Consider the following 16,047-nt stretch of genomic DNA (forward strand, 5'->3'; position numbering starts at 1 on the left):
AGGTAGATATCATGAAATGACCGTTTAGCTGAGCAAGGTGCTCTTGTATTAGGGGAGTGCGCATGAGGAGGCCCAATGTCCAACTGCCACCCTACTACCAAGCCTATAATTATTTGCACCTAGGTCCCTTCCCCACTTAATCTTAAATATATTTTAAAAATTATTTACAATTAAAGGAACATAAACATATAGACATAAACATAGAACTTGGAACATCATAGGACCCATAGCAAACATTCAATAAACCTAAGCCATTACCATTAGTTATAATACATTTAGGCAGTTAACATTTCAGCAGCATTCCGGTGACAAAATAAGCAAATTTATTTTCATTTCATTGCTAATCAGATTGTACAGGAGCCCTCCTGGTATAGTGGTTACACATTGGACTCTGATCTGCAAGGCCCACAGTTTGAAACCACCAGCTGCTCTGTGGGAGGAAGAGGGGCTTTCTACTCCTGTAAATGGTGACTGTCTCAGAAGCACACAAGGGCAGTCCTACCCTGTCCTAGAGGGTCGCTAAGTGTCGGCATCAGTGCAGTGCTTGGTTGGTTGATTGGCTGGAAGTCAGTTTGTGGCACCAGTTAGGTTCATGAAATATCTACATGGGAGGAACTACTTTATAACATAGAGCAGAGGAAGTAAGAATGCTATTTAAATAAGTATTTTCTCTCTTTATGCCGGATATTAAAAATACTTTCTGTTTTGTTTCTATGAATACTTGTTAAGATACAGGCATTTATTGCCCTTCTTCAATTCTGCATGCTGGTTATTTATATTTTGGTTGTTAATATCTTGCTTGGGTCTACACGCAATGCTCATGAAAGCAGTAGTCAAGAAATCAGATGATGTTCTGCATGGGGCAAAACTGCTGCATAAGACTTCTTTAAAGTGTTGACAAATAAGGATATCACTTGGAAGACTACACCTGGGTCAGGTGCACCTGACCCAAGCCACGGTATTTTCAATCATTTGACATGCATGTGAAAGTTGAACAATGAACGAGGAAGACTAAGGCAGAATCCATGCATTGAAATTATGGTACTGGCAAAGACTATGGAAAGTTCTGTGGGTTGCAGGAAGAACAAACCCATCTGTCTTGGGTTTCTACAGCCAGAAAGAAAACTCCTTAAAGGCAAAGGTGCCAAGATTTGGTCTCACATACTTTGGACATGTTGTCAGAAAAAGAACAAGTCTGTGGAGAAGGACATCATGCCTTGGTAAAGCAGAGGGGCAGCAAAAAAGAGGAAGACCCTTAACAAGATAGATTGGCACAGTGGCTACAACAATGGGCTCAAACATAAGAACAATTATGAGGAGGGTGTAGGACTGGGCAGTGTTTTGTTCCATTGTACATACGGTTGCTATGAATCAGAACTGAGTCAACTGCAACTAACAACAACAACAACAACAACAACTTATTTGGGGGAAGAAGATGAGGCTTTCTACTCCCATAAAGAGTTAAAATCTCTACACACCCATAGAGGGTGTTCTACCCTGTCCTGCAGGGTTGCAATTGTCAGAATTGACTGGATGGCAGTGAGTTTGGTTTTAATTTTAGCTTGGAATAATTTTGGTCTATCTAAATAAAATATCTGCTCATATGTTGCCCGCGATTCAGAAACATGTGTCTGGCCAAACTGTTTCAGGCAAGGGAGATTTGGGTGCCTAGGTGCAAAATGACAGATCTTTGGTTAGGTTGGATGGCCTTTTCTCACACACTTCTTTAGGGCTTCCTAGCACGTTAGCTCTCCACATGTTACTCAGCAAAGAAAATGCAAATTCTTGACCAAACTCACTGCCATCAATGTCCATTCCAACTCACAGTGATCCTACAGGAGAGAGCAGAACTGCCCTTGTGGGTTTCGGAGACTGTAAATCTTCATGGGAGTAGAATGCTCCATCTTTTCCCTTGGTGAGTCTGGTGGTTTGAAACTGCTGACCTCGTTGCTCTCAACCCAATGGGTGATGCTCTACACCAATTGGAAACTTTAGAGATGAGGACAGACGGGTTTACAATTATGAAGGAAAGAGAAGCCAGCTTTGGCTAACGCTCCTTTAATAGTGGAATAGTGTATGCATCAGCTCTTTCAAACAATTATAAGGGAGGTACTTGTGCTCTAAGTCAATGGGTAAACTCTTCACTTGTATGGTGTTGTTCTTACCCTGTTACTTGTACAGCCACTGGGTGCTTGTTTAACCAGCTATTTTTCCTTCTTTAAATAGGCTGTCTGCTCTTGAAGGGCAAGGTCTGCCATGTTTAATTTATATGTGCCCTCGATCATCTTTCATGGTGCTTTGTATATAGCATACATGTACATTTTCTATTTAATTTCATAATACCTAAAACTCATATCGCACTTTAGAATTTTTAAAGTAACTATCAAACTCCCTATAATATTTCATAAAACTTTGTAGTCTATTAAGTACACTTTAAAATATAAAGAAAAGTACATGTTGCCAGGAGAACCAGTTCTTGGAGAATGACATCGTGCTTAGTAAAGCGGTAGGGCAGCGAAGAAGAGGAAGAATTTCCATGAGATGGCCTGCCACGGTGGCTGCAGGGGGGCGCTCAACATAAGGACAACCGTGAGGATAGAAAGGACCATGCAGGGTTTCGTTCTGTTGGAATACAGTCACTATGCGTCAGAACCAACTCCAAAGCATCTAACAACAACAACATTGTACCTTATACAATACCATGCACACAGCTGGCATCTAATAAAAACGTAACTCATTTCATCTTTTCCAAGTTATAAGAGAAGCCAGGCTGCTTTATTGTTGCAAATGTTCACACATGTGGAAATGAAAGTCCTCATTTTTTTTTATATCAAAGAAATTTTTGGGAGCCTTGCTGGTTTATGGTTATGTATTGAGCTATTAACCTCAAGGTAGGCAGTTCGAAACCACCAGCTGCTCCTTGGGAGAAAACAGGGGCTTTCTACTCCTGTAAACAGTTACAGTCTCGGTAACCTCACAAGGGTGTCGCTATGAGTTGGCATTGATTCAATAGCAGTGGGTTTGGTTGGTTTGGGATCAAAGGAATTTAATCTAGAGACAGAGTTAGGAAGGAAATGGTTTTCTGAAGGATCTAGTATTGTTCATATCAGAAATTAGAACTGGAGATTTTTAATTCCTAGTGTGTACTTGTTCTTCTTTATACCAAACCAAATGCCAGTGCCATGTGCCACCCCTTGTGTCACAAAGTGGTGCAGTGGTTACATGTTGTTCTGTTAATTGCAAGGTCAGCAGTTCTAAACCACCAGCCTCTGCATGAGAAAGATGAGGTTTTCTATTTCCATAATGTGGTAGATATATAATTATTTGTCAAATTAAGAATTAAGAGTGTAGAGGTGGAGTCTAGCTTGTCAATCAGATCATAGCCAATGAGGCCTCTGTGTAGCCATGGCCTTCTCCTGAGAATTCTGGGAAATCTGGTACTTCCTCCTTGGAGGTGGGAGATACTTCTCTCTCTGACATTCCCTGGGAGACACTGCAGCTGACAAGACACATGGAACTACACTAGTGCCCTAAATTGGAAAAGCCACATGGACCTACCCTGATGCAACCAGACCTCTGAAGCTGGAGAAGCCACCTAGAGACCTTGCCAGTGCCGAGATGCTTCCACTGCCACTGGATCCACAAGACTTTCTACCCACTGCCCTGTGATCATCCTGCATTCAGCATCATTGCATGTGTTTCGTGAGTCTGAAGAGGGCTTTATAGACAGTTACCGGACTTTAATGGGCTGGTATCGTTCCTGTGGACTTGGACTGGACTGGTTTGGCATGCTTCCTCAATGTTCAATTCCTCTTATATATAAATCTCTTTCTTATACACATGTCTCCATGAATTTGTTTCTCTAGTCCACCCAGACTGACACACATAAAGAGTTACTGTCTTGGAAACCCACAGGGGCAGACTCCCCTGTCCTACAGAGCTGCCGTGAGTTGGCTTTGACTTGTTGGCAGTGAATTTTTTGATAGGGCAGCTGTGAGGTGCAATCACCTCAAGGGCAGCGAGTTTGGCTTTGGTTTGGGATTTGGTAGATCTCTCAGGAGGACATCAACAGCCTTTTTTCCATGGTACCACCAGGTTACTTCACACCAGAAGCCTTTCATCGAGCACGCCGGCCAGAGACCTACTTTGCTCTAACACAGTCTAATGAGTTCTTCTTTTCTCTCTCCCAGCAAGTCTACATCGATTATTGTGCTTGGGAGAAAAATTTCCTTCAGAGTTCTTCAGGACAGCCTCTTAACTACAGGTCACAAGATTAGCCAGGGCTTTGGTCCCTAACACACTGGGTGGGGTTAATGATGGTGACAGGAGCCGGGCCTGGAGGGAGACTCCACATACACATGTAAGGTTAAAAGCTACGTCTCTTTCTTCCTTTCATCCTAGAATATCTATACAGTTTCATTTTCAAACATATAATTAAAAATTTGGGAGCCTGGGTAATTTATTTACTCAGACAAAACCAGCTGAAACATAGCATCTGTTTTTCTGGGAGCTTCTGTGTTCACAGAATTGTGCATCTGGGTTCTTAGATGCAAGACTCATGCATTCATGCATTCAACCAATGCAGGCCATGCTCTCCTTCCTGCCAGCTACACCCTGCGCAAAAGACCAGAGAAGATGCGCATGGTCTCCATCTCATTATTTATATGTCCATTCAGCAAATCTTGACTTAAGGCCTGCCATGTGTAGGTATAGCGACAGGGTTAGGGACAGACAACATCAATGATTCCTGCCCCCATATGCTTTATCATATATGTGTATCTGTGAGGAGACTATCTTTCCTTCTAACAGGTAATTACTTAGACTCCCCTTACAAAGACCTTAGTTACTAGCATGAAAAACAAGGTGAATAAGGGACACTTTGACGAATGGCCAAATGAGAGTAAGATAGCCTTTCTCTCATTACTTGCAGAAGCCCTGGTGACATAGTGGTTGTTATGCGTTGGGCTGTTAACTGCAAGGTCAACAGTTTGAAACCGCCAGGCACTGCATGGGAGTGAGAGGAAGCTTTCAACTCCCACACAGAGTTACTGTCTCAGAAACTCACCAGGGTAGTTTTACCCTATCCTATAGGGTTACTATGAGTCAGAATTGGCTCCAAGACAGAGAGTTTGTTTTTGTTTGGGTCAATACTTACAGCTTTGGGTTGAATTTTTTTGCTACAGAAGGGTCACTAAAAATCAGGCCTTTTGTTACTGCTTGTGGCAATTAGATTTTATGTCAACTTGACCCTATGTGAATGTGCAGGGGTACATACAGTTCAACCTATCAATCAGGTCACAGCCTGATGATGCCTCCTTGAGGCTATGGCCTTTCCTATAAGAAGGATAGTGAGAACTTCTCCTTCCTCTCTTGTGCCCTTAACCTTCACACTTGCAGGGAGTCTGTCTCCAAGGGTGACCCCACGTGGGCCACAGACGCTGGGAGCCAGCCTCTGAGCTGTCGGCACCCTGCCATATTTCCACTGACCTTGGATCCATATGACTCTGCACCTACCAGCCTGTGATCTTCCTGTATTCCACTTCACCCTTCTGCATCATTGGCCTGCAACCACGAGTCTAAAGAAGCTCCAGCTTACATCAGACCCGTGGGCTTGAATTGGACTGGGCTGGGGTGCTTTCTTGATATAAAATTACTCCTTGATACAAAGTTATTTTTATACTTATATGCGTGTCACTGGTTTTGTTTCTCTAGACAACCCAGCCTAATGCATTGCAACATGCTCCCTGGTACACCAGCCTCTAATGAGCAGGAGCCAATACTAAAGAGAGAATGGAAGAGAATGTCGCAGAAGGCTGCTTTCCCACTACTCCATAAATGCAGAAGAAAAGCCCAGACATTGATCCTACGGCAATGTTCTGTAACAGTGACCATTCCTATTACAGAAGGCGATTGTGGGGGGGGTTTCATCATTCCCACTAATATATGCTAGTGCAGTGGTGTGTCCATGATCAATGCACTATTGTTACCAGTCTGCTGCCTTTTTATTGGCATCAATAACGGGCCCCCTATGTGTCTCAGCAGAAGTACAAATTGGTAAACTTCCCGCACTCGTACAATTGATGAATGACTGCTGGCAGTCAAATCAGGGCTGGCAGAGTGGGGAGTCCAAGCAAACCTGATATTTAAAATTGTAATGAGCCCACATACGTTTACAAACTCCAACTGAACCCAGGGCTGTTGGCTGGCCAACTGGTTATCCCCCCGACTCCCTACCCCTACAATGGGCTTTAAATATTAAAAAAAATAATTAAACAATGTATCTCTTCACTTGACAGTCTTCTCTGATCTGTTTGAAAACCAGTTAGGTTTCTATTTCAGGGAGTTTTAAAATATTTTTTAATCATTTTATTGGGGACGCCTACAATTCTTATCAGAATCCATCCATCCATCCATTGTGTCAAGCACATTTGTCCATTTGTTGCCATCACTATTCTCAAAACATTTGCTTTCTACTTGAGCCCCTAATAGCTCCTCATTTTTATCTCAGGGAGTTTTAAAGGCATTCCTACTTACACTAGGGAGAGGAAGGAGGTGGGAAGTACAAAGCATACTGCTGACATCACTTCCGACCATGGACTTAGTGGTCAGAGCTACATCCAGGGACAAATGAGGGACCCAAGCCAGCACTTTTCAAACCCTACTGACTCCACCGAATTTGGGCTTCTTTTTGTTTGCTTGTTTATTTTTGGTTTTAAAGTACATAGGAATCACCTGGAGCTCTGAGGGCTTCCTGATGCATTTTATATATATATATATATATATATATACACATACACACACACACATATAATGTGTATATATATAGTCCGGATGCATTATATATAGATATAATGTATATAATATATATATAAATGTATATATATAGTCAAATATATATTCATATAAATATATATACGTATATATAAAACAAGGCCAGGACAAGAAACCCTAAAATGCATTTATGGCAAAAGAGGTTAGTAAATACAGAAGACAAAGCTTACATGCTGAAATTTGGGTTGGAATTTCCAAAATTTACTGATCTGTAAAGCCCTGGGCAAGCCATTGAATCTTTCTGAGCCTTCGTCTTCCTATCCACAAAGGCAAGCTTACTCTACTCTGCAAATTGTGTAATAAACAATAGTCGTCAATGGCAGGCACTCAAACCACTACAACTACAGTTCTTACCATCTGTAGAAGATGGAGTGTGTGTGGCTTCAAAAAATTCATGGAAAAATAGAATGCGAAGGCAATGGGATTTTTCCATGAAATTTTTGAAGTCCTGGTAGGAAAGCCCTGTGCAAAGCTTCTGCCTTCATGTAAGCACATGCCTTCCCATTTATTTGCACAAGTAGTTTCCTTCCTATTTATTTGCATTATCGGTCCCGCTGCAATACCTCATTTGTACAGATCAACAAAAGTTGATAAGTGTGTGCCGCTGTGCTTGGTGGGATTTCATAGGACTCATTTCATCGGCGCGTGATTATCTTCAAAGTTCCAAATCGAACAAGGTTTTGAGATAACTGGAAAATGAAACTAAGTGGCCGGAACACATGTGGCATTGTAAGAGAACAAAAAGTCAGCTTGAAGTTGTCTGATTATTATTATTTTTTTAAACCAACATCATCTTTAATCTCTTATGCCCTTCTTTCGAGATAACAAGAGCTGTGCTAAAAGTGCTGAACTAAACTAATGGGGGACAGGATACTACAAGAGACGTTTGAGAGAGCTCATGTAATTTACTGCATGTCTGGTTTGTTTTACTTTCCCAAGCCTTCCTGTTGCTCAAAGATATTTGTATCTTCTGACAACCCCCGGGGTCCCTTGTTGGCCAGGGACTCCTGAGAAAGCACTTGGGGCAAGTACACAGATGCGGGGTGGTGAGAGAGGAGTAAGGACCGCCCCGCTTCCTGGGTCGCATCTGAGACTCAAAGTACCCTTTAATACTCATTGGAGAACATTATCCCGAGAACAGCAACCAAGAGTCTCGCTGCCCAGTGCATTCAGATATACATAACTCCCAACATTTTTCTGAAGGTAATTTACATGAGTGAACCACTAAAAGCCTCCTACTCAATTAACTGTACCCCTGGGGAAAAGCTGTGCAGGCCCGGATAAAGTGTGGGAACAACATAAAGGTGTTCTCTGTGCCAAAAAGGGGATTGGGCTAGATGGAAAATCCCCAAAAAGGACCATCTGGCAGCATAAATTATCCATTTAAAATGGCTGGTGTGAGTTAATGACACCGAAGTCACCATGAACATGTGCAACATCCTTCAGTTGAGTTTTAATGTCCCCTCCGGCCCTGTTTCAATTATGACTTTCTATGCAGAATATGGCCAAATGTAAATTTACCCATTGTCCTCCCCACTCCTCATGCACATATACACTAAATGGCACTTTTCTGTAATGAAATGAGGGTGGAGAATGGAGGATCAATCCAGGAGTGTAATTGTGGGGAATTTCTTGAAGAGTAATACGTAATATATGTATATGTAATACCTATGTGTGTGCGCATGTGTGTGTGTATGAGAGACATCTCAAGTGCTATCAGGAGAGACCAGACCCTAGAAAAGGGTATCATGCTTGGTAACAGAGAAAGATATTGACAAAGACCCTCATGAGATGAATTGACAGGGTGTCTGCAACAATGGGCCATGATTATGAGGATGGTACAGGACAGAACAACATTCTATTCTGTTGTTCACAGGGTCCATTCGAGTCAGAACAGACTTGAAGCCACCTAACAACAACAACAAAATATATGTGTGTGTATGTGTGCATGCTATATGCATGTGTGTGTGTGTGTGTGTGTTGCAATTAAGTGCTTGTTTGCTAGCAGCTCCCCCACCCAGGTATTTCCCACAGTACAGCTATGCCAAGTTTTCACATGTTGGTGTAAAAAATTAGCATAGCACACTTACAAAAATACCTGGGGTGGTGGGGAGTGAGTGCTGATAAGCAAACACAGAAGAAGGCACATAATATCTAAAAACCCAAAATATCTAAAAACCCAAAATACCCAACTCACTGTCATCAAGTAGATTCCAACATGTAGTGATAATACATAGCGATATTTCTTTATATATATATATCCCTCAAAAGATTCAGCCATTCCATATGAACTGTTTAATACATGTGAGTTATTAAAATTTATGATCATTGGAATCCTGAAGTGTGACTAAGAAAATGGGCTAGTCACTAGGCAAAAGTACTAAATTTTCTACTAATCCCATTACCCCAAAACACCCTCCTAAGGAAATCTGCATAGGTGTCCAGGGCACACAAGCGTAATACAGCGGCTGCAATCTGCGTGAAAATGCTCCCGTGCTGTCGTGGAGCGCAAAGGTATGGCACATGGATTCTGACGCCCAGAGCAGGAAAGAATCCCTGAGTAACAGGCACTGCTGCCTGGGAAAGACCTGGTTATCTGCCGACTTCACATCTTTACGGCGCCGTTCTCCTTGCTTGGAACTAACTTGACAGCATCAGGGTGGGAAGCAGGTAAAGTGGCTACGACTCTAATTAGCCTTTGAAAAAGCATTCAAAGAAACTTTACACCTTTTAATTTTTTAACAGCCCGTAAACTTTGCACTAGCACTATGCTGAGACCATGCTGCTGATGCAGTTAGTGGCCATGCGCAGTCAGCCTTTTCATCTTCATTTAGGGTCTGGTTCTTGGCGAGCAACTCCAGGCTAACAGGCACGAGCAGAAGTGTGGGGTGAAGAGGATGCATGACCTTGACAGAAGAAACCTCTCCCTTGAGTGCTGTGCTGGTAACCCTTAGAAAAAAGGGAGGGCAAGTCTGGCTAGACCAGAGGAGGTACACTGGTACAGATAGGAACTGAAAATACAGGGAATCCAGGACGGATGAGCCCTATATGACCAGTGGTGTGAGTGGCAAAACAGGGAGGGTAAAGGGAGAATGGGTAGGAAAGAGGGAACCGATTACATGGAACTGTGTGTGACCTCCTCCCTCGGGGACAGACAATCGAAAAGTGGATGAAGGGAGATGCCGGACAGGGCAAGATATGACAAAATACCCATTTATAAAATATCAAGGGCTCATGCGGGAGGGGGGAGCGGGGAGGGAGGGGGAAAATGAGGACCTAATGTCGGGGGTTTAAATGGAGAGAAAATGTTTTGAGAAACGATGTACAAATGCGCTTTACACAATTGATGTGTGTATGGATTGGGATAACAGTTGTATGAGCCCCTAATAAAATGTAAAAAAAAAAAAAAAGAAAAGAAAAAAGGGAGGGCCAGAGGCTAGTATGGCCCCCTCTGCTCTTCTCCACCATTGTGGCATGACCTGTTATGGGTCTATGTCCTCTTGATTGTGACCCCCTAAAATCAGGGACCAGTCTTCCTAGCCTTGATTTCCAAGAACCTGGCGTAGTGCCTCAGAGAAAAGACCCCAGTCTATTGCTGAATAAATGAAGGAACGAGATGGGAGGCAGGAGAGCATTTGGGGGCAGCCAGGCCAACTGAAATGCCTGCCTCTGAGTAAAGGAGGGAAAATAAAGGCTCCCACCAGTGGGACTTGCAGTGTGTTTCCCTTTTGTTTTTCTGAACCATAAAATAAAGCTGATTTTTTAAATCCTTTTGTGGTGTGGATTTTCACACGTGTAAATGAGTGCATTCACCCTCACCGAAAGGACAGAGGACAGTCTCACTGCTGTCCTGAATACCTCCTTCTTACTCCCTCTTTCCAATCATGCCCTCCGAGCGCTGTCTGGATAAACCAGGGAGGGGACGAGGGAGCGAAGACAGGAAGATGAAGGGGTTAGTTCAGATAGCTTCTTGGAGCTTGACCGTTCTTGTAGTAAATTACTCCAAGGTGTGGGTGGGAGGAAGACGGTCTGAAAGATTTTTTTTTTCACATTTACTCTGAATCAGGTATTATTCTCGTTGTTAGGTGCCTTCGAGTTAACTTGAACTCACAGTGACCTCATGTGATGGCGCAAAACTTCCCCATAGGGTTTCCTAGGCTGTGACCTTCGCAGAAAGGCCTCACTGGGCCTTTCTCCCATGGGGCTGCTGGGTGGGCGCAAACTACCAACCTTTTCCTTCGCAGCTGAGCTCTTAACCCTGTGGCTCCTCGGTATAATTCTTAGATGGGCTCTATATGTTACCTCATTTCATCTTCAAGAAGAGCGAGTCAGCTGTTGTTGTTAATGTTGTCAGATTATATAAATGAGGTCACTTTGATTTACAAGAGCTAGGTAATTTTCCCACAACCCCACTGCTAGCAAACATTGGAGGCAGATTATCCTCTATCAGCTTTCAAAGCCTATATTCGAACTTCTCTCCCATTTGACTTTGCATCTTGGGGAAAGTACTAGGTAAGACTTCTTCCCCCTTATCCATGTGGGGTTATGGTTTGCCTTAGTTCAATAGAGATGAATATAAAGGCAATGGTTTCATAAAAAAGAAAACAAAATCATGATGGCATCCAGTAAGAAGAAAAAAGATTTCCATGTATCCTCATTTGACAAAAATCTAGGTATAAAATATAGCCCCAGGACCCCATTCTTCTGAACAATGTTGATCCAGTTACAAAATTTGATAGACTGTCATTACAAGATAAAATGCCAAAATGTTAGTTAGGAGTCTGTGGGTAGCCAAATGGTCAACACACACAATAGCTAATGAGAAGGCTGACAGAGTCTAATCAGAGATACCTGACAAGGAAATCCTGTTGACCACCTTTTAGAAAACCCGTGACTGAAAACCGTATAGTTCTACTTTGGCCCTGTGGGGATTGTTCACATGAACTGAAATCAACTAGGCAGCAACAGGCACCGTCACAGTCACCCTTCCATAAAGGTGGCCATCAGCGTGTGATACAGACAAGCACTCCTATTGTAAAAGTCGACTTCCCTGACCACTTTCTTAAGCTGCATGCACCTCACAGGCCCCGCGTGCGTGTGCACACAACTACGCGATGTTAGCCACGTCCCATTGCCACCCTGCTTACCTGGCTCCACTTCATGCCATCCACTTGACTGACTGCCACTTCCTGGGGAGCGCCCTTGGCCTGTATAAAATGGTTCTTCACCAGGACTGTCCATTTCATCCTCTACAGACTTGAGGCGCTTTGTGGAGCTGAAATAGCAAAAGGGAAAATTGTTTCAAAGTGATCCAAACCACCTTTTTCTTGGGCACTGAACCTCTGGTTGAAAGCAAGCCAAGGAAGGAAGCAATTGGGTTACCTCATGTAGTTCTGGGACTCCTTGTGGGCTCTTGTTCAAGTTGGTGAATCACTAGAGATGGAGCACAGTTTGGGTATGTGTTGTTCCAAGTGTCTGGGTTTGATTTTTATTGTCGCAAGCTGCTGCGGCTGCGGCTGCCACATCCTGTTCCCTTTCCCTTTGAGAAACTGGAGGCTGGCTCTGCTCTTGTCTCCACCTGGAACTGCGGGCCATAAGCTACTTACACTTCCTTTCGCCCCAGGCAGTAGCAGAGACCTGGCCATCGGCAATGTACTGAGATATCAGTTCAATCCCCAGAAAGGCACACCAGACAGGATGACAATAAAGGCTCATACCCTGTTAAGAAAATCTTGTTTCTTCCTCTCTCATTTTTTTGGTGTGGTGTGTGTGTGTGTGTGTGTGTGTGTGTGTGTGTAGTGTGTGTGGGGTGCATGTTTTCTCATCTTCAATTTGAATTTGCTCATTCAACAATATTACTGTATAGCTACAATAGTTCAGGTACTGTTCTAGGGACTAAAGATAAACAGTGAACAAAACAGGTAAGTCAGGAGGGAGGAGGGCATCACCCCGTGAGTCCTAGGGGTTTGGAAAAAAGAGTGGTCTGATGACTTACGCCTTTCTTTATATACAGATAACCAAAATGAAGTCCATCAGGCAGTGACCTTTGATTTTCAGAGAGATACGGTGATGAAACTTCCAGAATGCATGGCATTTTCTTTGCCTGAGAATTTAATATTCTCACCCTGCTTTAAGCTTCAAAGGTAAAAAGACAGTAGGAGAAAGATAAGGCTGTCTGTTCCCATAAAGGCTTGAAGTCTTGGAAACATGACATAGGGTTGCTATGAGTCAGAATCATGGTGGTGGCAGTGGATAGTAGCAGCAGTAGTAGTAATAGTCATGGTCTAATTGTCTTAATTGATAATACCATTAGAAACTATGGATTGAATTGCAACCCCCTACCCCCACCAAATATTTGCAGTAGGGAATTCTAACCCCTTTATCTGTGGATGCAATTCTGTCTAAAATAAGATTTTCTTTGATAAGTTCGAGGTAAGCCTGTTAGTGTAAAACCCACTACCATCAAGTGGATTGCAACTCATAGAGACCCAATATATGAGAACTGTTTCACATGGTTTCTGTAAACCTTCACGGCCTCATTTTTCTCCTTGGATTGGCAGGTGGGGTTGAACCACCAACCTTGTGGTTCTTTAACAAGCTTGACACAGCTTTAAATTCACGCAGCTCTGCATATTCCTACCAACAGTCTAATCACAGGCATCAGGATGCTGACAAGGCTCAGTATGCTTCTTCCAAGTGTCCAATTTCAGGATTTTGACCTGTAATTTTTCCTGTTCCAGTTACCATTCCAAATCACGCATTTTGAAAATGTAGGTTTGTTCTAGTTGGACTTTGTTGGCCACTGCTGAACTTGTTCAAACTAGTTTACAGCCCTTCTTAAGAGTATCAAGGAGAAGGGATGAAGGGTAGGGTAGAAACAGGCTTCAATTCAACTAATGCACCAGCATCAACCATTTTTAAAATGCTGAAATACGACTTTACCCACTGTGGTGAAGAGCATTTCCTCATGTACCCTTTTGCCTTGGTTCTTTGGAAAAACAATTTGAGATATTTTTCCCTGAGGTGTTACCACTGCCTGAGTTTGTTACTCTTGAAGTTGTTATATTTGTCCAGGTTGGTAAACTGTACAAATTGTACGGTTTGCTATTTTTTTGTCTAGGCCTGGACTACAACCTGCCCTTGTGATTGGTATGCACCTTAGTGAGATTGGCCAGTAAACTATGCAAATGATGTGAGCTTAATTTACTATGCACATCTAGTGTCTGTAGTCTACTGGAGGAGCCCTGGTGCTGGTATAGTGGTTATGCACTGGGCTGCTAACCGCAAAGTCAGCAGTTTGAAGCCACCAGCGGCAAATTGGGAGAAAGTTGAGGCTTTCTACTCCTGTGAAAAGTTATGGTCCCCCAAATTCACAGGGACAGTTCTACCCTATATTACAGGGTTTCTATGAGTCAGTATGAGTTTTTGGTTTATGGTCTACTGGGAGGGAATTGGCCAGCTTGCAGCAATGGTGTGTGTGTGTGTGTGTGGGGGGGGGGGCATCCCTTAAAACTGATGAGGAAGATGTGTTCCCACCACTTTACACCAATTGTTAACCAGATAGTGCTTCAAGCCCCATACATTTCTCTTAATCTTGCCACCCCATCACATCAGGGGCCTGGTAGGTCCTTGTCCAAGCACTGAGGCAGAGTGACATCTGTTTCTGCTTGGTGAAGGCCAGGACAGACAGGCCATCAGATATTCTGCACATTACCCTGGTGAAGTGTGGCACATTCTGCCAGGTATCTAGTGTGATTGAAGTGGAAGGAGGGGCATAGTAAAATATGAGGAGATGCAGGTTACAGAAGGTATTGGTGCCAGTACTTTATGATACAAACGGGAGAATCCCAAAAACACTAAACAGGAGAGATACCAGCATGTGGTTTTGGAAGGGTCATAACTGGCAGCTGTGTGGCTGATGGATTTTGGAAGACAAAAGGGATATGAGGGAACAGAACCTAGAAGCAGGGAGAACACTATGAGACTTGCAGCCATGCAAATAGAAATGCAGAAGTTCCCATCTACAGACAGCTGATCTTCCACCAAAGGGGAATTAACAATTGGGCTCACAAAACCGCTATTCCACATGTAGAAAGTGAATCAAGGTGCATACCTTATACCATGTAGAAAAACGATCTTAAAATGGCTCAAAGTCCTAAATGTTAAAGTGAAAACTATAGAGTTCCTAGAAAATAACATAGCATCAAAACTAAGGGACTGATTTGGGGCATAAACAGTCTATTAAATGATACTAAAAAATGTATAAATGGCAGAAGACCAATTAGATACTGGGACCACTTAAAAATTAAATACTTATGCTCACCAGAAGACTTCAGAAAGAGAGTAAAAAGAGAACTTACAGACTGGGAAAATATTTGACAATGATATGTGGGATAAGTGTCTCATCTTTAAAATACAGAGAAAATGTCAACAACTCAAAAACAAAAGCAAGCCAATCAAACAACGGGCAAAGGACATACACAGACACTTCACCAAAGACGACATTCAGGCTTGTAATCCATGAAAAGAGCTCCTGATCATTAGCCTTCTCATCCACTATGACAGAGTGCATTCGTAATAATAGCGGCCCTGCAGGTCAGAGTACAACTGCTTCTTAGGGTTTCTGAGATTGGAAAATTTTTATGTGAGCAGACAGTCTTATCTTTCTCCCATGGAGTTGCGGGTGGATTGGAAATGCACACCTGGCTGTTCTCAGCTGAATGCTTAACCTGCTGTGCCATTAGAGATCCTTTCATTGGCCATTGGTCAAAACCACAATGAGATACCACCTCATCTCTGTAAAAATGTCAATGATTAGAGAGAAAAACACACATAGAGAGAAAAGAACAAATGCTGTTGAGGTTGTAGGGGTATAGGAAACATATATTGCTGATGGAATTGCTGAATGGTACAACCACTATAGAACACTGTATGGCATTTTCCCCAAAAGATAAAAATAGTTCCCTAGGGCTGCTATAGTAAACTATTATAAATGTATCCTTTTACAGTTTAGGAAGCTGTATTAGTCTAGGTACTTTGGAGAAACAAATCCACAGCAACTCATGTATAAGAGAGAGTTTTATGTAAAGAAAATACGCATCACAAAAACATCCCAACCCAATGCCGCCCAAGCCCGCAAGTCCAACATTAACCCATTAACCCAACACCAGTCCACAAAGTCCTCCACCTCACAAAACAGAGGCAATGATGCCGACT

The 16,047-nt window shown here is 42.8% G+C and overlaps 1 protein-coding gene across 6 annotated transcripts in view; it reads right to left on the minus strand.

Annotated features, from left to right (window-relative positions):
- Positions 1 to 16,047, minus strand: part of NFIA (nuclear factor I A) — a 693,058-nt gene that overhangs the window by 99,682 nt on the left and 577,329 nt on the right. For all 6 annotated transcript variants that reach the window (XM_045292063.1, XM_045292066.1, XM_045292064.1 and 3 more), the window contains exon 6: positions 11,979 to 12,106. In XM_045292063.1, coding sequence (XP_045147998.1) covers positions 11,979 to 12,106 — 128 coding nt within the window. The remainder of the gene's footprint in view (positions 1 to 11,978; positions 12,107 to 16,047) is intronic.

Source organism: Echinops telfairi, unplaced genomic scaffold (genome assembly GCF_000313985.2).
Source record: "Echinops telfairi isolate 266 unplaced genomic scaffold, ASM31398v2 ScPeMD7_443;HRSCAF=831, whole genome shotgun sequence".
NCBI classification, from domain to species: Eukaryota; Metazoa; Chordata; class Mammalia; order Afrosoricida; family Tenrecidae; genus Echinops; species Echinops telfairi.